Source organism: Myxine glutinosa, chromosome 7 (genome assembly GCF_964187855.1).
Source record: "Myxine glutinosa chromosome 7, kmMyxGlut1.1, whole genome shotgun sequence".
NCBI lineage: Eukaryota > Metazoa > Chordata > Myxini > Myxiniformes > Myxinidae > Myxine > Myxine glutinosa.
In genome coordinates this window covers 89,939,066-89,961,410 of record NC_136267.1, presented here as the reverse complement: position 1 = coordinate 89,961,410, position 22,345 = coordinate 89,939,066, and the positions used below count along the sequence as shown (strand labels likewise).

The 22,345-nt window shown below is 48.7% G+C and overlaps 1 protein-coding gene across 2 annotated transcripts in view; it reads right to left on the bottom strand.

Annotated features, from left to right (window-relative positions):
* LOC137431407 (endoplasmic reticulum membrane sensor NFE2L1) overlaps positions 1-22,345 on the bottom strand; it is a 69,528-nt gene that overhangs the window by 5,507 nt on the left and 41,676 nt on the right. Inside the window, exons 3-4 of one of the 2 annotated variants that reach the window (XM_068122704.2) lie at positions 2,963-3,079; positions 2,173-2,331 (exon numbers count right to left, since the gene is read on the bottom strand). In XM_068122704.2, coding sequence (XP_067978805.2) covers positions 2,173-2,331; positions 2,963-3,079 — 276 coding nt within the window. The remainder of the gene's footprint in view (positions 1-2,172; positions 2,332-2,962; positions 3,080-22,345) is intronic. The other variant, XM_068122705.2, reaches the window with a different exon arrangement.

Here is a 22,345-nt window from a genome sequence, read left to right as displayed (position 1 = left end):
ATTAGAACTTTCTGTATTTAATTTTTATGTAAAAATTTCTTTAAAAAATAATTTCTACTTTGACATTATGGGTATTATGTGCATATCAGTGACAATAAAAATTAATTTAACCCATTTTAAATTCAGGTTGTAAAACAACAAAATGTGAAAAAGTCAAGGAGTGCGAATACTTTTTGAAGGCACTGAAAGTATGACACTAACATCAGCTGGTCAAAGTTAAATGATTGATAGAATGCAAAACGATGGTCAGAGATCACACTCTTAAAAGAAGAATGACATTGGAACTGAAGACTGTGCTTGTAATGTGAAGAAGCCTACTGGGCTGTTGAGTTGAGCAGAATAAGCTTTTTTGCACCCTTTTGTGAATGAGAGTGATGGTGTTGGCCTTCCAAGCAGACAGGAGGTGGCTAAAGGATAAGGAAAGGCTGTAAAGCAGACAATTGAGAAACAAGAGCTCAGAGCAGGAGCAGGATCTGCTCTGTTGAAGGAGAAAGCCTGAAATGCCAGGGTTAATTTTCTTGTGTGCAGTAAACCCTTAAATATCTTGGGTTTTGCTAACGGCAACCGATTGTGTTTCGACTTGGTTATCACTTCATTACAAACCAATCACAGTATTTGAGCCAAGATGAGTCATCATTTGCTGTTAGAATGCACGATTATCTTGCATTTTGTTTGTTTCTCGAGCACCGTTAATAATGGTGCCAAAACGTAACAACAATCGACAAAATTAAATGCAGAGGAAGATTATGACATTGTGTGAAAAAGACATTGTCGAATTATTAGATAAGTTGGCTGGAGGTGAAAGTGTGCATCTGTGGGCCACCATTACAGGATAAATGTGCGGTATATCCTGAAGGTGAGTCAAATATCCATGCAAGTGTTGCCACCAGTGCTAAGCAAAGCAAAAAGTGTCATTCCAGTCCTGTGATCTTCACATTGAAAGGATTGAAAAATCCCTTGATGTTTGGATCAAGGACCAAACACAGAAAAAGGTGCCTTTGAGTGGACCTGTGATACGGGAGAAATCATTGCGCATTTTCCAACGTTTCCAAGAGGGACTGCAGGCCAAACACTCCAGTTCAACCACAGCTACCCACCAGCTGCATGCCAGCAAGGGCTGTTTTTTCTCGTGTAAGAGAAAGGCTCGTGTAAGAGTCGAGGTCGAGGCTCGTGTAAGAGCAAACATAAAACATACAATAAAGGTTGCAGGAGACAAGAGGGTAGAGAGAGGGAAGCACAACAACAGTAGAGAACAGGGACGTCGGGAGATCTGAAGAACGGAGAGGACTGGGGCAGAGTACACGGGATAACCAAGATGAACACGACAAGGACTTTCAGGAAAGACAACGGAATTTGAAGGAGGTGGATTTGGGGTGGATTAACGGGGGTAGAAAAGATCAAGGTTTTGGTTGGGGAAAGATAAGAGATGGTGGCGAACAGCTGCTTTGAAGACGTGGAAGGGAGGAGTGGGATTGAAGGGAGTGTGGGAGTTTGTTCCAGAGGCAGGAGAAAAGAGGAATGAAAGAGTGAAGGTGAGCAGGGAGTCTTGATTTTGGCAGTTTCACCAGAAGACAAAGACCACCAACCTGCCTGCGGTGAAGAATGAAAGGCCCTCAGAATCAGCCTCATCGGAGAAGATACAAATGATTCTAAAAGCCTTGGTTTCTACAGTGTGAAGCCGAGCTAGGTGTGAGGCAGGAGCACCAGACCAGAGGGGAGAGCAGTACTCCATCCAGCTGCGGACGAAGGCCTCGTCGGTGGATATGAACTCATGTGTGTCAAGGAAGGACTTTGGAGGCCAACTTTGAAATGTGGTTTGCCCAAGAGGAATGTGATTTGCCATTTGTCATATTTTACGGCAGATAACATTTTATTCTCGTGTTCCTACACTCCTCAACTAGCCTTGGTGGCTACTGTTATTTCATAAACAAGGAAACTTTAAGAATAACCGAACCACCTCATTCCTCCCCCTCCGCTCCCTTCCCCCCCCCCCCTCCACCCCCCCTTTAATTCTGTTTTTAGCAGATATCTGCTTGAAAAAAAAAATAGCAGATAATGGAGACTTCAGAGACATGAAAAACAAACAGAATTTTGTTGAGCAACGTACCCTATTGAAAGATCCACTCTTCCCACACCGCTCCTATTGTTGAAAAAATAAGCAAACAGACAAACCTCCAACTCCGAGAGAGACAAGAGTTCTTGCCAGCGGGACTCAAGCTCCAGCATTTCATTCCCCCATGCTCCAGCAACAGAACTTCCATTGCTGATCACTTCAGGATGAACATTTTCCTCCAGCTGTCCCTGCATGCAAGGAGTCGACTCGGAGGCTACCTGTCACATGATTGGGGTTGGTAGAAGTAAAGTTGGTGGGGGTGGGGAGGGTATAATTGAAAAGATTTACCTCAGTTTCCTTGTGCTTGGGATAATTCCGTTTACAGGTTGGTTAAGGACACAAAAATAGTTGATGGAACCTTTTCATTAGCAGGGGGTTCCCAACATTTCCCATTTACCCAGAAAACTGCAAATCCTTACAAGTTGAGGGCAGTGGGGAGGTTGACACCCTAGGGTTGGGGGAGGGAGGTGTGTGGTCTTGAGGTTGGGAAGCGGAGCCTGATTACTTGGGGTTTGGGAGGGAGAGGTTGATGACTTGGGTGGTGAGGGGGTGGGTGGGGGAGGGGGAAGGTAGATTTGAGGACTCGAAGTCACATTTTACATTGTGCAGATGTTCCGTGGGTCCCTGTGCGTGCATCAGAAACAAGTCATTGTTTGCAAAGCTTTCCCATAAAATTGCAGAGGGTTTAGATGAAGGTGAGCATATGGTGAAGTGCCAACTATCACATGACCAATTCAATTCTAATAGACGTTGGAGTGACGTCAATCTAGCAGCTATCCCGCTGGATGAATGCATTTTGTACTAGTGCTCTTATTTCAATATCGGATGCAGCATAATGTATTCGCTAACCTGCGATGGAGGTGCCAAGCCAACGTCACCGTCTAGCAGCTGCAGGTATTCCTCGAGGCTCATGTCCACAGAATCATCCGCAGGTGTGGAGGCAGACCTCTGCCCAGTCGTACACAGCTTGTGAACGCACAGCAATACATGTTAGTGAAGCACTTTGCTTAAGAGTATCCAAGGTTTTGCAGAAAAACCCCACAAATTGGGTTCGTATATTAAAGGTCTTGCCATTTCATGCATCTACGTTTATACATCAAAACGTTGGAAAACCTCGTTTTGTTTTTATTCCACCAGCATAGCAAGGTTATGTCACAGCATCCATATAAGCCAAACATTTAAAAACTCCATTTTCTACTTACTGAGTAGAGCAGATTTTCACAATGGATAGCAATTAAAGAATAGGAAACTTCAAGTTTTGATGTAGATTAATAAATGCGGTACAAAAATATTTGTCACGTTTAATTGAATTTGTACAAACCCATGAGGGCCCAAACAACAAAATATTTGTTTGGCAAAATTGATTATATTCAGAATGGATTTTTATAAATGTTTAAACTTTCGTATTCGTGATTGAATTTATTACATTTCAAATCCTTTTCATTTGCAGAGGAAAAAATAAATTAGAAATCTGCCAAAACCTTGTGTCAAGAACAAAACACATGTTGAACAATAAATGTTAAAGATAGTGATTCACATTTTACCCAGACTTGTTTGTTGCCAAGCTTAAAGGGGAACCCAAACGCTTGCTCAGACCATCTCAATGCTAATGTATCCCTTGATACCCTACAAAATAGATATGTTGATGGATTACTGTCGAAAGGTGACAACGCGGCACAATTTAACTCAAACGGTGAACAATTTTCGATTTTCCACAAATATGCTGAGTCGATGCATCCTTGGTTGTTGTAATACAAACCAAGATGATTTCATGCTACACCAATGGCCAAAAGACACAAAGTTTGTGTGGATCAGGCCTACACAATGTTCGTTTTAGGTCTCGGAACATTTTAGATCACTGTTGTGAAACGACAGAGATGGCTATAGATCTTGTGGTTATCTGCCATGATTGAGCGATAAAAACATTGTCTCAAACAGGGAACCATGATTGTCATGGGGCCAGCAAGGCTAACCGCCGTTCTAGCAGGGAAAAATGGCCTTAAAACGATCATAAATTCATTCATTCATTCATTGAGCGAGGATGCCATCCCCACGATTAAGCGAAAGAAACAGCCGTCACTTGAAACTGTAAGACCATCTCTACCCAGCTATCAGCACTTGGGCGATGTGTTGACATGCCATGAATCAAACACTTGTATTGGCCTGCTGGCGACCAATCTCAACTCGCCTCCACCCAACACCCCTCCCACCTCCCACCTCTACTGGGATGGAACATCGACATGGCACGGACAAAGATGCACAAGCGCAGGGTAAGAAGTGTCTGTGTGTGCATGTCGTTGGTTGTTAACTCCACATGTGGATTTCAGATGGTGGAACGGAGCCCTCCCAGGACTCAAAAGTATCCACCCCCCTTAGCGTGTTTATAATATGTATAATAGGTCACGTATGATATAACACGTGCGCGCACACACGCACGCACGCACACACACACACACACACGGAACCGTAGAGAAAAAGAGGCGATTCATGGTTTTTTTTCGTTTCTTGCAGGTGTCCATGATGTACCTGAGTAAGGAACAACGCATCCAGGTAATCCTGCTCGTAGGAAATCAGTCATAGGGAGGTTGCTGTGGAATTCAACAGATTGCATTCGGACCGCACGCCGATTACACACAGCTGTGTCGGCAAACTGGTAGCAAAGATCAGGGAAACAGGATCCATAAGGAGATAAACCACACAGTGGACCTCCGAGGACATCCAACGACTATCACATAACTACTACCATCCTCGCTCATTTCAGGAAAAGCCCCAAAAGGTCTCTTCAGCGGTTGTTCGCTGAGACAGGAGTGTCGAAAAGCAGTATCCACCACATTCTTCAAGCACACAAATGGCATCCTTACAAACTTCAACTCCTGCAGAAATATTTGGGAAATATCATGGCAGATAACCATGTATCTTTCCTTCGGTGTATGTTAGGGTGCATCAAACGCCCCATGATTTTCAAAAAGTTGTTGTATTTTAATGTCTATTCCCTCAAATGTTACACTTGTTGGTAGAAGTATGTATGCAAAAAATAGATGAAATCAGAGGTGGTCCTGGGTGGCCACCGGCCACTTTTATATATTTAGGGCCATTTAGGGCCACAGCTAAACTACTTTACAAGATAATGTAAAATTAACTACAAGATAATGTAAAATTAACCATTATACCTATATACAAAAGTAAAGTCCTACTTTTACTAAATGCCTAATATCAAACAGTTAAAACAACCTTACATGTCAATGTAAAATTAACCAAAATCGTTCTTCATATTACAAAGTTGTAGTACAGTGTTGTAGTATTGTACTTTCATTGATTAAAAGTTTGAAAATGTATTAAGCACAACGCCAATGTCACTACTCCAACTTTGCTCGTTTCCGCAAATTTGGCCTCGCTTTGCGGTCACATTCAACCACTTGAAGAAGATTTTGGAAGTGGTCTTCTCTTCTTGCAGTTGAGACAAAATCAGTTGCGAGCTTTACTGCTCTCTCCGCAGGGTCATTCACAACATTAAGCCCATCCACAATGGACTTGGCTTCCTTGAAGTGCTCATTGTTCTGCCAAGTGTCAACATCCTCTGTTAGGAAGGTCATATCTAGGTGAAGAAGGTTTACTGTAAACCACGAGTCCTCGTTCACAAGATCAGCCAGGGTTGTCGCTTCTGTAATTTTTGGAAATGACGGTTTGCCATATCCAGAACCGTAGCGGTGTTTTGGAGTGCTTGGCATTTCATCTGGTTGTATGGCCAGTAACACATCTGCAAGGGCACGACGATCCTTTTGAGGAATTGCATTGCTGAACAGTGCCAAAACAACCAGTTCTGGGGTTAAATACCACAAATGTCTATCAAAGGCTTTCACAGCGCTGACTGAAATGGTTGAGTTGACAGCTTTATAGTTGAGCAGAGTCTTGTAAAAGCACAAATCAAACCATGGGGCATTTGAAGCAGACTGACATATGAGCCACCAATCACAATAAATATAAACAACAAAAACAACAAACTCCTTCAGTTTTTTCTGTTGATGTTGTGTTGTTACAGTTCCTCGAGGTAGTAGAGAAATTTGCTCTTCAAGTAGGCATATTTTGATGGAATAAAGAATCTTTGACATCCACCTTGCTTTATGCATGGCCCCTGGTCTGTGGAGTGTTCCTTGTTTTGTGACATCATCATCGAGGACTACCTGGCAGAGTTGTGCCATTTCCTTGTAGTCTTCCCTACAGTATGAAGCGCTTGTGCGGATTGTGCTTAAAACCTTGTTTTTGCAGGATAAAAGCAGCTGTTGTGCATAGTCATTGTACATGGAAATGTCAATTTTGGTTAAACTTTCATTCTTTGCATGCGATATGCGTTCCCAATTCTTCTGGAATTTTTGGAACAAAGATACTTCTGGAGACTTTGATGCCTCAATTTTGAGAACGTCAAACACATGATCCAGGATTACCTCTCCAACATGATGGCGACATGCACACCACAGAAGAGCACGGTCCAGTTTTGATTGAATGGTAACACAGGCAGCTGTAACGTGTCCAGTGTTTGATGCTGTTGTGTCAAAACATAAGTTGACAACTGATTGTTTGCACTTCCATGAATGTAGATACGTGTATAAGTGTGCTCGGCAATGATGTCACCTGATGACCTATCACTTCCAGGAGGATATCTAGCCACCCCCAGTAGCTTTACATCAGTGGCATTCCCAACCAACACTGGCAATCTTTCTTCCTTGACATTCTTGTTTGTGAGCGTTGGTATCTGCTTGCCATCCCAGTGAAGTGTTGCAGCTGTTGGGGCGATCCAATTTTCTTGAATATCTTTGGCGATAGCACTTGTTATTGATCGTCGAGCCTTATCAGCAGTTGAGTACGACTTGGCCACACGACGTGGATCACCTCCTGCCTCTTGAATTACAGCTTTGGTGAGCGCAACCTGTTGAACAGGAGTTATGTTTAGTCGAGTAGCAACAGACACAACTGAATGTCTTTTCAGAATATCATGAGGAATAAAGGCAGATGTACCTGCATATGTTGATCTGTGGTGACTACGCTTCCTTTGAAACTCTGGAATCGCCTCTTCTTCAGTTTCTTCCAAGCTATCTGCAGAGTCACTATCATCAGAGCATACAGAACTAATTGTCATCTCTTGTACACTGGATGATTCATGACGTTCTCGTCTTGAAGCTTCCGCTAAGAGGCGTTTTTCTTTTCTATGATCTTTATCAACTTTCTTCTTGTCAACACCACCAAATGAGGCTACTCTGTCAGATTTCATTGACTCTAAAAATACTCTATCTTCCTCATTCTTAATGTTTGTCATTGCATCTTTTGTCCATACACCAAAGGTCTTATCAAGACGTTCATTCATGGTTTGCAACTTAGCCAAAGTGCTTGGAGATTCTCGGCGAGAAACAGGTATTTGACGCAATTTGTTATTGTCATTAAGAAGGTCAAGTATTAGTTTGCAGCATTGATGGTCTGAAAGCATAGGAATATTTGCTTTAGTGTAGAATTTTTTCAGCTGGATAAGGACGATGCTGGCAGATTTCCATTTCAGTGGCTGAGTTTGTTTGCCTTCACATATTTCTTTCTGGATGTACCACATCACGCATCGAAGAACCTGCCGGCAAGTTGGGAGGCGGACTCCTGTCAATGTACCATCTGCTTCTGTAAAAGCATTGCCAAGACCAAAAATGGCACTTGCTAATCTGGTCTTCTTATCTGCCATCTGAAAGAAAATAAAGGATATTATTAGACTACTAGTATGGGACCCACGATTAGACCTCCGATTTCATTCATGTAAAAATACAAACTAATTATCAAACCATCGTTTTTTGCATAAAATTGTTATATTTGTATTCCTCTCATCAAGACCTTCAATTTGATACCAAACATGACTAGGTTTGGGTGTAAAATAACAAAATCAAACATTTTTACATAGTGCGGCCCCGAAAATGGCCCTAAATATATAAAAGTGGCCGGTGGCCACCCAGGACCACCTCTGATTTCATTTATTTTTTGCATACATACTTCTACCAACAAGTGTAACATTTGAGAGAATAGACATTAAAATCCAAGAACCTAAGGGCGTTTGATGCACCCTAGTGTATGTACCTGTTGGGGTGTCTTTAATATTATTCTCGGTGTTGGTTTTTCATACCTGTGTACAGAATCGTCGGTTCTTTCGTATCGCGTATTCTGAGGCCGAGTGAGTAGTGTAGTAGGCTACTGTGTCCAACTTTGGCTTGAGGCTTTGTTCTTGTCTCAGCGGCTCTTCGATCGTGCTGCAATTACTTTTCGGTCTCTGGTTTTCCTGGTCTTTTCACCCCATACTTCCTTGTTTTAAAATCTCCTCAAAAAGAAAAACCAAAAAAAAATATTTTCCTTCTCTGTTCTTTCCAGTGTTCGTTCTTACTTGTTCGTTCGTTCTTCGACCACGTTGTTTGTGATCACGTGATCACGTTGTTAAAAAACGTTTCATCTGTCCCCTGAAGAACTGTATTGTGTCATATTCTATAACACCTTTTTCTTCTTCTTCTATAAAAAGACGCTTTCGACTTGCTCACCAAATCTATTCATTCCAAAAAAAAATTCCATCTCTTATAGTACATCTTTCATTCATTCCCTAAACTCTCCAGCACTCCACCCCTCCTTCAGCGTCCTCAAACGTATTTTTGACTCGAATGTCTCAAGAAACTCATTTTTCAATAAATGTTCGTTTTCCAATAAACGTACACTTTTCAAAATCCAATCTCACCCCTTCCCTCCAAAACTCCCCTAACACCCCTCCCCTTCAAACCTACCCCATCACCCCTCCCCTCCAAATCTACCCCTTTGCCCCTCCCCTCCAAATCTTCCCCATCACCCCTCCCCTTCAAAACTTCCCCATCATCCCTCCCCTCCAAATCTACCCCTTTGCCCCTCCCCTCCAAATCTTCCCCCATCACCCATCTCTTTCAAATTTTCCCCACTGCCCCTCCCCTCCAAATCTTCCCCATCACCCCTTCCCTCCAAATCTTCCCCATCACCCCTCCCCTTCAAAACTTCCCCATCACCCCTCCCCTCCAAATCTACCCCTTTGCCCCTCCCCTCCAAATCTACCCCTTTGCCCCTCCCCTCCAAATCTTCCCCATCACCCCTTCCCTACAAAACTTCCCCATCACCCCTCCCCTCCAAAACTTCCCCATCACCCCTCCCCTCTAAATCTACCCCCTTGCCCCTCCACTCCAAATCATCCCCATCACCCATCTCTTTCAAATCTTCCCCCTTGCCCCTCCCCTCCAAATCTTCCCCATCACCCATCCCTTTCAAATCTCCCCCCTTGCCCCTTCCCTCCTAAACTCCCCCCACACCCCTCCCCTCCGAGACTCCCTCGCTCCTCCCCTCTCACCCCTCCTCCTCAAAGCGTCCTCCCCGCTTCTTCCCCCTTCCAACTTTCACCTTCATCTCCCTCAACCTTCTGCCTCACTCTTCCCCCTCCTCAAATAACACCTCACTGCGCCTCACCCAATCACCATCAAACCTTTTGTCCGCCCCATTCTTCCCTTTCTCCAAGCTATTCTGTAATCTCTGACACACCTTCAACAGCTCTCCCTACCTCTTCCTCCTCTTCCACATCTTACCCTACCACTCCCCACCCCCCTGTTCTGTATCCGATGCTCCCCCTTCCTCTTCCTTAACAGTATGGTCCTCAAACATCCGGGGCCTTCGCTCAAACTTGACTGATCTCTCCATACAGGTTGCTTCTAACAAACCAGATATGATCTGCTTAACAGAAACTTTCCTCCTTCCTGATGTCTCTGATTCCTTGGTATCTCTCCCAGGTTACTCCCTCCTCCGGTATGATAGACCTGAGCCTCGTCCTGGAGGTGGGGTTGCTATCTTTATAAAAAAACTCTCTTCCTCACTCGCCCTGCTCTGCCCTCTCTCCACCTCACCCCCAGGAATACCTTTGGCTACGGCTTCCCCTTCGCTCCCACCTTTTGTTCATATGAGTGTTGTACCGTCCACCAAACAGTGATGACTCCATCTACATCTCGCTGTCTGATAATATGGACCAACTTCTATCTACCCATCCCAACTCTCTCTTCCTCAGATGTGGTGATTTCAACTGTCACCATGCCAGTTGGCTGGGTGTGGGTACCTCTCTCACCAGCCATGGCTCTTCAGCAAAGGACTTCTGTGACTCACTGGGACTGACACAATCTGTCAATTTCCCGACCCGGATCTCAGTCAACGGAGCATCTTCTCTTCTGGACTTGGTTATGACTAACTTCCCTGAAAATGTCTGCTGCTCTTATTCTGCTCCAATCGCTCTTCAGATCATGTGCTTGTTACAGTGGACATCTCCCTGACCATTCTCAGAGAGCCTCCTCAGCGTCGACGAGTCTGGCATTTCACTCAGGCCAACTGGCACGGTCTTCAAGCAGCCATCAATCATCTGGACTGGTCTCCCATCTCTACCGCCTCTGACATCAACTCATCCTGGGAATTCTTCCAAAGTAAATTGCTCTCTCTCATGCACAGATTTATCCCATCTAGTCTTCAGTTGTCATACCCTTCCTCCCGTCCTTGGTACACGGAATCTTGTGGTGAGGCTATTGCCCAGAAACAACTTGTTTTCATCTCCTGGAAAGCAAATCCAACGGAAGGAAATCTCATTTCCTTTCACAAAGCCCGAAACAAGTGTGTGTCCACCCTCAGGAGAGCCAGGAAACAATATCTCTCCGTTCTCAGGACCGAACTCTCTTATCTGTCTCCCTCTTCCAAGTCCTGGTGGCGTCTGGTCAAATCTGTTTCTGGTGTTTGTTCCCCCTCCATCCCCTCCCTCACCTCAAATGGCCACACGGCTGACTCCGCACGTGAAAAAGCTGAATGCCTCAACTCTGTGTTTGCCTCTAAATCTTGTGTCCAAAACCCATCCCTCTCTGTACCCACCGTACCCAGTCGTACCCAGTTGCTCCTGGACTCTGTGTCCTTTCCTCCTGACAAGGTGGAAAAGTTTCTGTCAACCCTCGACTCTGATTCTGCAACTGGACCTGACGGCATCAGCCCACGGGTCCTAAAATCCTGTTCTTCCGCTCTTTCACTCCCTCTCTCTGTTCTCTTCTCCCTCTCTTTTGCTCAAGGTCATCTTCCATCTGCTTGGAAATCTGCCCACATCACCGCTTTGCACAAAAAAGGTGCAAAAACAGATCCCAGCAACTACAGACCAATCAGCCTTCTCCCAATTATCAGCAAAGTCATGGAATCCATCATTGCTTCAGATATGAAATCTTTCCTCTTCTCCAATGGCCTGATCTCTGATCATCAATTTGGTTTCAGACCTGGACACTCTACTCTGGACATGCTGCTTCTGCTTTCTCAACCATGGATGGAGGTCCTCAATGCCAAACAGGAAATTAGAGCAGTCTCCCTTGACATATCACGTGCCTTCGATACGGTCTGGCACCCCGCTCTGCTCACCAAACTCTCCTCTTTTGGTATCCATGGAAATCTCCACGCATGGCTGGTGGACTTCCTCTCTAGTCGTAGTCAACGTGTGGCCCTGAATGTGTTTCTCTCATCTCCTCTTCCTGTTCAGGCTGGAGTTCCCCAAGGCAGTGTTCTGGGCCCTGTGCTTTTTCTGGTCTTCATCAATGATCTCTCTGACTCTCTTGAAAATCCTCTCTATCTCTTTGCTGATGACTACTCTCTGTCGCTCCATTCTTCATCCCTCAGATCGGCAGTCTGCAGCCTCCTCACTCTCTGCAGACCTGGACAAAATCACAGACTGGGCAAACAAGTGGAACATGTCTTTCAATCCTGACAAATCTCACACTCTTTCGATGTCTCTCCGAAAAGACCGACTAGACAACCCTCCCATCCACTTTCTGAATAATCCTCTCCAAGAAGTTCTGTCACTCAAGCTTTTGGGTCTCACTAACTGCCATGATCTTTCCTGGGAAAACCACATTTCAAATCTGGCCTCCAAAGACAGTCGCCGACTGGGCATCCTCCGCCGTGCGAAGTCCTTCCTTGGCACACCTGAGCTCCTCACCACGTACAAGGCTTTCATCCGCAGCTCAATGGAATACTGCTCTCCCCTCTGGGCTGGTGCTCCTGCCTCACACCTAGCTCGTCTTCACGCTGTTGAAACCAAAGCATTCAGAATCATTGGAATCTCCCGCGATGAAGCTAACTCCAAGGGCCTCTCACTCACTCACCGCAGGCAGGTTGGTGGTCTTTCCGTCTTCTACCGACTCCTCTCTGGCCTTGCCCCCCCAGCTCTCTCTCGGCTCTGTCCCGCAAATATTCCTACAGGTCGCACAAGATCTGCCTGCAACCCTCTTATGGTTAAACTGCCAAAATCAAGACTCTCTGCTCACCTTCACTCCTTCATTCCTCTTTTCTCCCGCCTCTGGAACAAACTCCCTCACTCTCTTCAATCCCACTCCACCCTCCAGGTCTTTAAAACAGCTGTTCACCACCATCTCTTATCTTCCCCCATCCAAAACCTTGATCTTTTCTACCCCCGCTAATTTCACCCCAATTCCACTTTTTTGAAATACCAACTTCTGTCCTGGAAGTCCTTGGTGTTCTTGTGTTTTGTACTTCTCCCTCCCCCTCCACCCCCCTTCCCACGCCTCCTCCCCCCAGGCCCTCTCCCTTCCACGCATCTCCCTGCTCTCGGATGTTGTGTTTGTGTGCTTCCCCATCTCTCCCCATCTTGTCTTCCGCTCCCTCTTTTTATATGTTTTGTTTGTCTGGTTGAATTGTTTGTGAGATAAATGTTAGCTCTTTACGAGCCTCGATTCGGTATACAAAAAAAAAAAAAAAAAATTAAGCTGAGATGATCTGGACCGAGGAATGGAATTTTGTGAATGGGCTACGGAACAATGTGCTCAAAATTCTGACTTCCCATCCACCATTCTGTTCAATGATGATGCTGCTTTTTATGCAAATGGTGAGGTGAACTGAGAGAACACCCACTACTCGCAGCAAGACAACCCTCACTGGTTTACTGCTTCAAAGGAACAAGGTGCTGCTCGTGTGATGGTGTGGTATTTGGAAAGACCACATCGTAGGCCCCTTATTTTTGATGGCACAGTCTCAGGGGATGCCGACTTGCATATGCTCAACGAGGAAGCATTCTCCAGTGTCTTGAACGCAGATGGGGATTTCCCAACATGGTTTCAGCAGGATGGCACTCCTGCCCATTACAGAATCCGTGTAAGAGAGTGGCTGAACCAGCAATTCCCTGGTCATTGGATAGGACATCGAGAGCCTGTGGAGTGGCCGGCGAAGAGCCCCAATCTCAGCCCATTGGATTTTTATCTCTGGGGTCACTTGAACGCGTTGGTTTACGGGGAAATTTTTTAGAGTGCTGCACATTTGCGGGAGCGCATCAGTGAAGCATGTAACACCATCACTCCTGACACCAATCGCCATGTGACTGCTGACTGGATACATCGTCTGCATTTTTGAATTAATTATAATTGTGGACACATTGAACACATTCTGTGAATACAAGCCATTTTCATCATTTTGCACTATGGTTCCAGACTTATGGGACACCCTGCGCGCGCGCGCGCGCACACACACACACGCACGCACGCACGCACGCACGCACGCACGCACGCACGCACACACACACACACACACACACACACACACACACACACACACACACACACACACACACATTATATATAGGACACCCTGCACGAAAAACACGGTCCGTGAAGCCGTGTGATTATGTGTCGATTAATTATGTACTAGACTCTGAACATCGGTGGCATCCTGTCTATTCATTATGTACTGTTGGAATATGGTGCCTATATAAAGTCTACACCCCCTTTCAGAATTTTCAACTTTTGCTGCCTTATAGCCCCAAATTAAAATGCATTCAATCACTTTTTCCAACTTTATTTACACATCGTAACCCACAACTTCCAAGTGAAAAACAAATTCTACAAATTTCAAAAAAAATTAATTACAAATACAAAAGGAGACTATCTTGGTTAAACTAGTGTCCACCCCCCTTATAATAGCAATTGTAAATTAGCTCAGGTGTAACCAATCACGTTCAAAAATCACACACCAAGTTAATTGGCCTCCACCTATGTTAAATTGTAGTGATTGATTATTTCAGAATAAAATCAGCTGTCCCTGTAGGTTTCCTCTGCTGGGTAGTCCATTCCACAGCAAATACAACCATGAGCACCAAGGAGCTTTCAAAAGACCTCTGGGATAAAGTTGTGGAAAGGCACAGATCAGGGGATGGGTATAAAAATCCCTTGGAGCACAGTCAAGACAATCATTATGAAGTGGAAGGCATATGGTACCACCACGAGCCTACCTAGATCAGGCTGTCCCTCCAAACTGGATGACCAAGCAAGGAGGAGAATGATCAGAGGCCACCAAGAGGCCAATGGCAACCTTGAAAGAACTACAGGCCTTTATGGAAAAGACTGGTCACTGTGTGCATGTGACAACAATATCCCAAGCACTCCACAAGTCTGACCTGTATGGTAGGGTGGCAAGAAGGAAGCCATTACTCAAAAAAGCCCACCTTGAGTTCCGTTTGGGGTATGAAAAAAACCACTCCAGAGATTCTGAAGCCATGTGGCAAAACGTCTTGTGGTCTGACAAAACCAAGATGGAACTTTATGGCCTCAATGCAAAACGTTATGTTTGGCACAAACCCAACACAACAAATCACCTAAAGAACACCAAACCTACCGTGAAACATGGTGGTGGCAGCATCATGTTATGGGGATGTTTATCAGCAGGGACATGTCAGGATAGAAGGTAAAATGGATGGCGCAAAATACTGAAAAATCCTAAAAGAAAACTTGCTGTGCTCTGCAACAAAGCCGAAATTGGGACGGAAGTTCACCTTTCAGCATGACAATGACCCGAAGCACACAGCCAAAGCTACACTGGAGTGGCTAAGGAAGAAAAAGATCAATGTCCTTGAGTGGCCCAGTCAGACCTCAACCTAAATCCAATCAAATACTTTTGGCATGATTTGAAGATTGCTGTCCATCAGCATTCCCCATGCAACTTGACTGAGCTTGAACAGTTTTGTACAGAAGAATGGGCAAATATGGCCCAATCTAGGTGTGCATAGTTGGGAGAGACCTATCTCAGCAGACTCACAGCTGTAATTGCTGCCAAAAGTGCTTCCACCAAGTATTAACTCAGGGGGGTGGACACTTATCCAACCAATATATTCTAGTTTTGTATTATTAATTAATTTTGTGAAAGTTGTAGAATTTGTTTTTCACTTGGAAGTTGTAGGTTACGATGTGAAAATAAAGGTGGAAAAAGGCTGATTTAATGTAATTTAATTCCAGTCTATAAGGCAACAAAAGGTAAAAAAAAATTGAAAGGGGGTGTAGACTTTCTATTGGCACTGTACCTTTCGACTCCTTAGACTGCAGAGACCCCTTAGAGCTTAGATCTTAACACCATTTGGTCCCTTTACACCCTTTAGACTGATTAGACAGCTAGGACGCTTGACCATTTAAGAGCTTTACACCACTTGGAACTTTTCTGATTACAAATAAATAATACCACCAATACGACAATAATTTTGTACAAAATAAATGTTTGTATTATGATTGGTGTAAATCATGACAACACAGCTATTTACGTACAGTCAGATCATTATCTTCAGTTAAAACAAGGCCTTGCCTCTGCAGTGACGTGTGGTGAGGAGAGCATAGCGAGCCGATGTGTGTGTGTGTGTGTGTGTGTGTGTGTGTGTGTGTGTGTGTGTGTGTGTGTGTGTGTGTGCGTGTGCGTCCCATAACGCCAAAACCATGAATCTTAGTGGTCCAAAAATTGCATGCATGCAATAAAATTCCAAGGGAGTGCATAAATGAAATCTGGGAATTTTGGTAAATTTAAACACCCCTTTTTAAAGACAATTAACAAGTGCTCATCACGAAAAAGCAAAAAACAAGCTTACCCTTGGTCAGTCCGCTTTCTCCTCACAGGGGCCTTAAGCTGCCATATTGTTGCAGCCTGCTCAAAACTGCCTTGCTTTGAAAAGGGTGCAACGGTTTCTGTAGAATAAAGCGCTCAAATCTTCTTTTTTTTCACTTCCTTCCTCACTAATATTTATTGAATGCCTGATCTTCATACCTATGAATCGCTGTATTTGTCACGATTCACTTGCCAAGCCAGTCGTTCCTTATTAACTGTTTCATTGGAGTGCTCGCTCGAGTGCTTATGAAACCACTTGGCAAGCTCTCTCGAAGCTGCTTTGAAATGGAACACAACCCTGTTTCACCATTCTCTCACCTTTCCATTTGCTTTATTTGGCTTTTCCTTAAATATTTGAAATGACTTTGTTGCTCAAAATTGAGTGGTATTCTTCGATGTTTGTTTGTTTGCAAGCCATGGTGATACAATCAACAGTGGTGCTTTCTTTTTGGCGATAGTCCTTTTCCAGGCCAGTGGAACAGCCTGTATTTGCTGTATTTAAATCTATAATTTTTTGGTGCACGAGATTGCATTGTTTCACCTTTTTGTGTGATCTGCTTTCATTTAGCATGTTATTTCATTTCATTAGGAACTTGAAACGATGTTATTGCGGCGGACACAATGCCAGCGGGTAATAATTCCACGCACCAGTGGGTGACGCGGGCGACCGGTCGTGGAAGCACGGCTCGGGCCACGCCCGGAACAAAGGCGTCATGAGGCGCAGGGTTGAACTGCAATACATGCCCCGCCTTTCGGCTGACCGGCCATGCCCGAGGGCAAGGCATGGCCTCGGGACATATACGCGGGCTCGAAAGACGAGCCCGCCCAGTGCTTACGTGCGAGCATTGAATAAAGTGTTTGGTTTTGTTCAACGCATGGTGGCCTACCTTCTTGGCAAACGAGTTGTGTGTGCATAGCACCACACTGGTGACCCCGACTGGTTCAGCCGTAGCTGACCCCTGAACGCGCCATGGCTACCAACGCTGTCGCCATCAAACTCCCGGAGTTCTGGGAAGCACAGGCCGACGTTTGGTTTGTGCAGGCCGAGGCCCAATTCCAGCTCCGGGGCATCACAGCGGACGACACCATGTACTTTCACGTGGTCGCCGCCCTCGGGCCCGGCACTGCCGCCCGCGTCGTGTCCTTCTTTCAGCACCCGCCGGGCGCCCACAAGTACGCGGCGCTCAAATGACTTCTCACCACATTCGGGCTCACGGCGGCCGACCGCCTCCTTGACCTTCCCGCCCTCTGCGACACACGACCGTCCATTCGGATGGATTATATGTTGTCCCTTCTTGGCGACAAACACCCGGATTTCCTTTTCCGAGCGCTTTTCCTCCGCCAGCTACCTGCGCAGGTGCGGCTCGCGCCGGCCGGTTCGGCCATAACGGAACCCCGCGCCCTGGCCAGAGAGGCGGACAAAGTTTTCGCGGCCTGCGACACGAGGCCGACGTATAGCGCTGCCGTAATGGATCCCGGTGCGGAGGCTTCAGCGCCACGCCCCCTCGTGGCCGCTGCTACACCCCGTCCACCACCGCCGTCACGACCGACGTGGCAGCCACCACCGGGGCAAACCTGGTGCTATTATCAGGCCAGGTTCAGCCGCAAGGCCAGGGCGTGCCGCCCGCCGTGCTCTTTCAACGGGTCGGGAAACGAGCACGCCGGCGCTCACTCGCGGCCATGAGCGTCGGCCATTCCGGCAGCCTCCTTTTCATCACAGACACCTCGTCTGGTCATCGATTTCTGTGCGACAGTGGAGCGCAGGTAAGCGTCCTCCCTGCCTCCGCGTCCGACAAGCAAGCCGCGGGCCGGGGCCCCGCCTTGCTCGCCGCCAACGGAACTCCCATCTGCACATTCGGGAAGCGTCGTCTCTCGCTGCGGTTCGGGGGACAGCGCTTCCAATGATCTTTCGTCACCGCCAGCGTGCCAATGGCCCTGCTCGGTGCGGACTTCCTTTGTGCGGTGGGCTGTTGGTGGACGTTAAGCGCCGACGCCTCGTCCAGGCCGAAACCTTCAGCTCGCTCGCTTGTTCGCTGAGCGGCTCGTTGAGCGGCTGACCGAGCGGCTTGCTGAGCGGTTCCGTCCCGGCGAGGTTGGTCTGTACGCTTCCGGCAGCGGACGAGTTTACCCGCCTCCTCGCCAGTTTCCCGGCGCTCACGTGGCCCACCTTTTCAGCGGTGGCCGTCAAACACGGGGTGGAACACCATATTCCCACCGTCGGATCACCGGTCTACACCCGAGTGCGCCGCCTCGACCCAACGAAGCTCGCCGTTGCGAAAACGGAATTCGCCACGCTGGAGCGTCTGGGCATCGTCCGGCGCTCCAACAGCGCATGGGCCTCACCTCTGCACATTGTGCCCAAGCCCGGCGGCGGATGGCGGCCGTGCGGTGACTACCGCCGGCTCAACGACGCCACCATCCCCGACCGCAACCCGGTCCCGCACATTCAGGACTTTTCCGCCCGGTTGTCGAGAACGACCATTTTTTCCAAGGTGGACCTCATCCGGGGCTACCACCAGGTCACCGTAAAACCTGAAGACTTACTGAAGACGGCCGTTATAACACCTTTCGGCCTCTTCGAGTTCTTGCGGATGCCTTTTGGGTTGAAAAATGCGGCCCAGGCGTTCCAGCGGCTCATGGACAGCGTCTTGCGCGACTTGTCCTTCGTCTACGTCTACCTGGACGACATCCTCGTCGCGAGCGCGTCACGGGAGGAGCACCTGCTCCATCTCCGCACGCTCTTCGAACGCCTGGGCCAGCATGGCCTGATAAATCAACCCCGCGAAGTGCCGGTTCGGCGTCACCGCCATCGACTTCCTGGGGCAGCGCATCACCAGGCATGGGGCCATCCCTTTACCGGCCAAGGTGGAGGCGGTCAGGAGTTTCCCGCGCCCCCGCACGATCAAGGAGCTCCAGGAATTCCTGGGCATGGTGAATTTTTATCACCGCTTCGTGCCCCGCGTCGCCCAGCTCCTGCGCCCCCTGCAGGAGGCCCTCTGGGGGAAGCCGGGCAAAGGTGATATCGCCTGGACGAAGCAGATGGACACGGCGTTTGCGGGCGCGAAGCTGGCCTTGGCCAACGGCACCATGCTGGTGCACCCGGCGCCCGATGCACCAATCGCCCTCACCACCGACGCATCTGACTATGCGGTGGGCGCGGTGCACGAACAGTGGGTGAATGGTGCTTGGCAGCCGCTGGCGTTTTTTAGTCGGCAGCTCCGCCCGCACGAACGCCGGTACAGCACCTTCGAACGCGAGCTGCTCAGGCTCCACTTGGCGGTCCGACACTTCCGCCATCTTCTCGAGGGCCGCCCGTTCACGGCCTTCGTCGATCACAAGCCCTTTGTTTTCGCAATGGCCAAGGTCGCCGAACCGTGGTCAGCCCGGCAGCAGCGTCACCTCTCTGCCGTGTCCGAATACACGACGGACATCCGGCACGTCGCGGGTAAGGACAACCCGGTGGCGGATTGCCTTTCCCAGTCCGTTGCACACGCGGTCCACCTCGGGATCGACTATGCCCGGATGGCGGCGGACCAGACCGCCGACCCCAACGTCCAGGCCTTTCAGACCGCCGTCACGGGCCTCCGCGTCACCGAGGTACCGTTCGACGTCGCGGGCACTGCCCTCTTGTGCGACGTCTCCCTCGGCCAGCCTCGCCCCATCGTGCCCGCTGCCTGGCAGCGTCCGGTTTTTGACGCCATCCACGGCCTGTCCCACCCGGGCACGAAGGCCTCCCAGAAGCTTGTCGCGGCAAAGTTCGTCTGGCATGGCCTCCGGAAGAACGTCCGCGACTGGGCCAGAACGTGCCTCGCGTGCCAGCGCGCGAAGGTCCACTGCCACAACCAGGCCCCGTTGGCCCCGTTTACGGTGCCCGAACGTCGGTTCGACCATGTGCACGTCGACTTGGTGGGACCTCTGCCCCCCTCGTGGGGTTTCACCCACCTCCTCACCATGGTGGACCGCACCACCCGGTGGCCGGAGGCCGTGCCATTGGCGGCGACGGCTGCGGCTGACGTCGCGCAAGCCTTCATCGCCACTTGGGTGGACCGGTTCGGCGCCCCCTCGGACATCTCGTCCGAACGCGGCCCCCAGTTCACCTCGGAGCTCTGGGGAGCGGTGGCGCAAGGGCTCGGCGTCAAGCTGCACCGCACCACGGCCTACCACCCCCAGGCCAACGGCCTGTGCGAGCGCATCCATCGCTCGATGAAGGCCGCGCTCCGGGCCAGCCTCCGCGACGGCAGCTGGGCCGACAGGCTCCCCTAGGTCCTGCTGGGCCTCAGGACGGCGCCCAAGGACGACCTGCGCGCGTCCTCGGCGGAGCTGGTCTTCGGACAACCACTGCGGGTACCGGGCGAATTTATCCCCGACTCCACGGCACCTTGGTCCGCGGCGCAACAGCGCTCCACCCTTCAGGAGACCACCAGGAGGTTCGCAACCACGGTTGCCCGTCCTCACACGTCGCCCCGGAGCTTCGCATGGCGGAGTACGTTTTTGTCCGGCACGACGCCCACCGGGCACCGCTGCGGCCCCCGTACGACGGGCCCTTCCGCGTGCTGGAGACCGGGGACAAGCACTTCACCGTGGACATCGGCGGTACTCCAGATCGTATCTCCGTGGACCGCCTCAAGCCGGCCCACCTCGACCTGGACCACCCCCCGCAAGCAGCTCTGCCTCCGCGTCGAGGCCGCCCCCCAGCGGGCAGACCCCCGGCACCCACACCCCCGCCACCCCCCAGCCCTGCACGCATCGCCAGAGGGCGTTTCGGCCGGGTCCTCCGGCCTCCCAGCAAGCTCACCCTTCAGGTGCGCGGGAATTCTGGGGGGGGGGGGGGGCGCGTGTGACGGACACAACGCCAGCAGGTAATAATTCCGCGCACCAGTGGGTGACTGGTCCCAACACCAACCCTGGTGTTGGGCTAGCGGCTAGAGTGCCGGCTTTAGGATCCTAGGATCCTGGGTTCGAATCCTGGTCGATCGCTGAATTAACGCCAGGGGGGTTGACTCAGCCTGTCATCCTTCCGAGGTCGGCTAATTGAGTACCAGTTCACTGGTAATTCCCTGTTTGTCGTTAAAGGCGGCAAAAAGGGTTGGCGTCAGGAAGGGCATCCGGCCGTAAAACATTGCTTCAAAAAGGGGACCAAAAAACAACAACAACCACGGTTCCCGAAAAAGGCCAACCCCCGCTTTGCGGGGAAAAATGGCCTCTAAAGGTGTTTTTTTTTTTTTTTTAGTGGGTGACTGGTCGTGGAAGCACGGCTCGGGGCACGCCCGGAGCAAAGGCGTCATGAGGCGCAGGGTTGAACTGGAATACATGCCCCGCCTTTCGGCCGACCAGCCACGCCCGAGGGCAAGGCGTGGCCTCGGGACATATACTCGGGCTCGAAAGTCGAGCCCGCCCAGTGCTTACGTGCGAGCATTGAATAAAGTGTTTGGTTTTGTTCAACATGTGGTGGCCTACCTTCTTGGCAAACGAGTTGTGTGTGCATAGCACCACATTATCTTATATATAAAAGCAAATGAGACCTTTTTTTGTTTGCGACACAACTCCTCTGAGTTCCCAAGGTTAATCGTGACGAAACTTTATCGGATCACATTTCTTTACCATGACTTTGCTGGGGGTTTAAACAGTCATTTTCTCAAAATTCAGAACTTGTGAACACACGAGCCACCACCTGTCGCCATCTCCGAGGGTTCACAATGCTTTATAAAAAGCCCAATTGTTTCGGATTTCAACCCAGATACTGATATAATTGGTGAGATGGTGAGCTCCAATTATCAAATGTGGTATCAGATGTGAAAAGTAACTTAATTAAGACGATACAGGTCAATTAAAAAACGGTTTAAAAAGAAAAACTATCGGTAAATTCAGCGAAGGAGTCACATGACCTCTCAAATGCGCAAATCGCTAATTATTCAAAAAACAAAAATGGTTTGAAAGCATTCAATACATCGATTTAAAGGTAATTTTACTGCTCATTTAACGACATAACTCCCAAGTGTGAAAGAAGAGTTTAGAGAAAAAAGTTTACCACCTTGGCTAACTTCTCCAAATATAAACCCTGTGAAAATTCCTGGGAGGGGTGAGGGGAAAAGATGGGAGGAGGAAGGGTGGGGTGGAAGGAGGCAGCGGAGGGGTTGGGAGGAGGCAGGAGAAGGAGCGGAAGGATGCAGTGGATGCGGTGGGAGGAGGCAGGGGAAGGGGTGGGATGAGAGAGAAGATGGTGTCAGGTTTGAGTTCAGAGGGGGAAGGGTGGAGTGGGAATTGAGA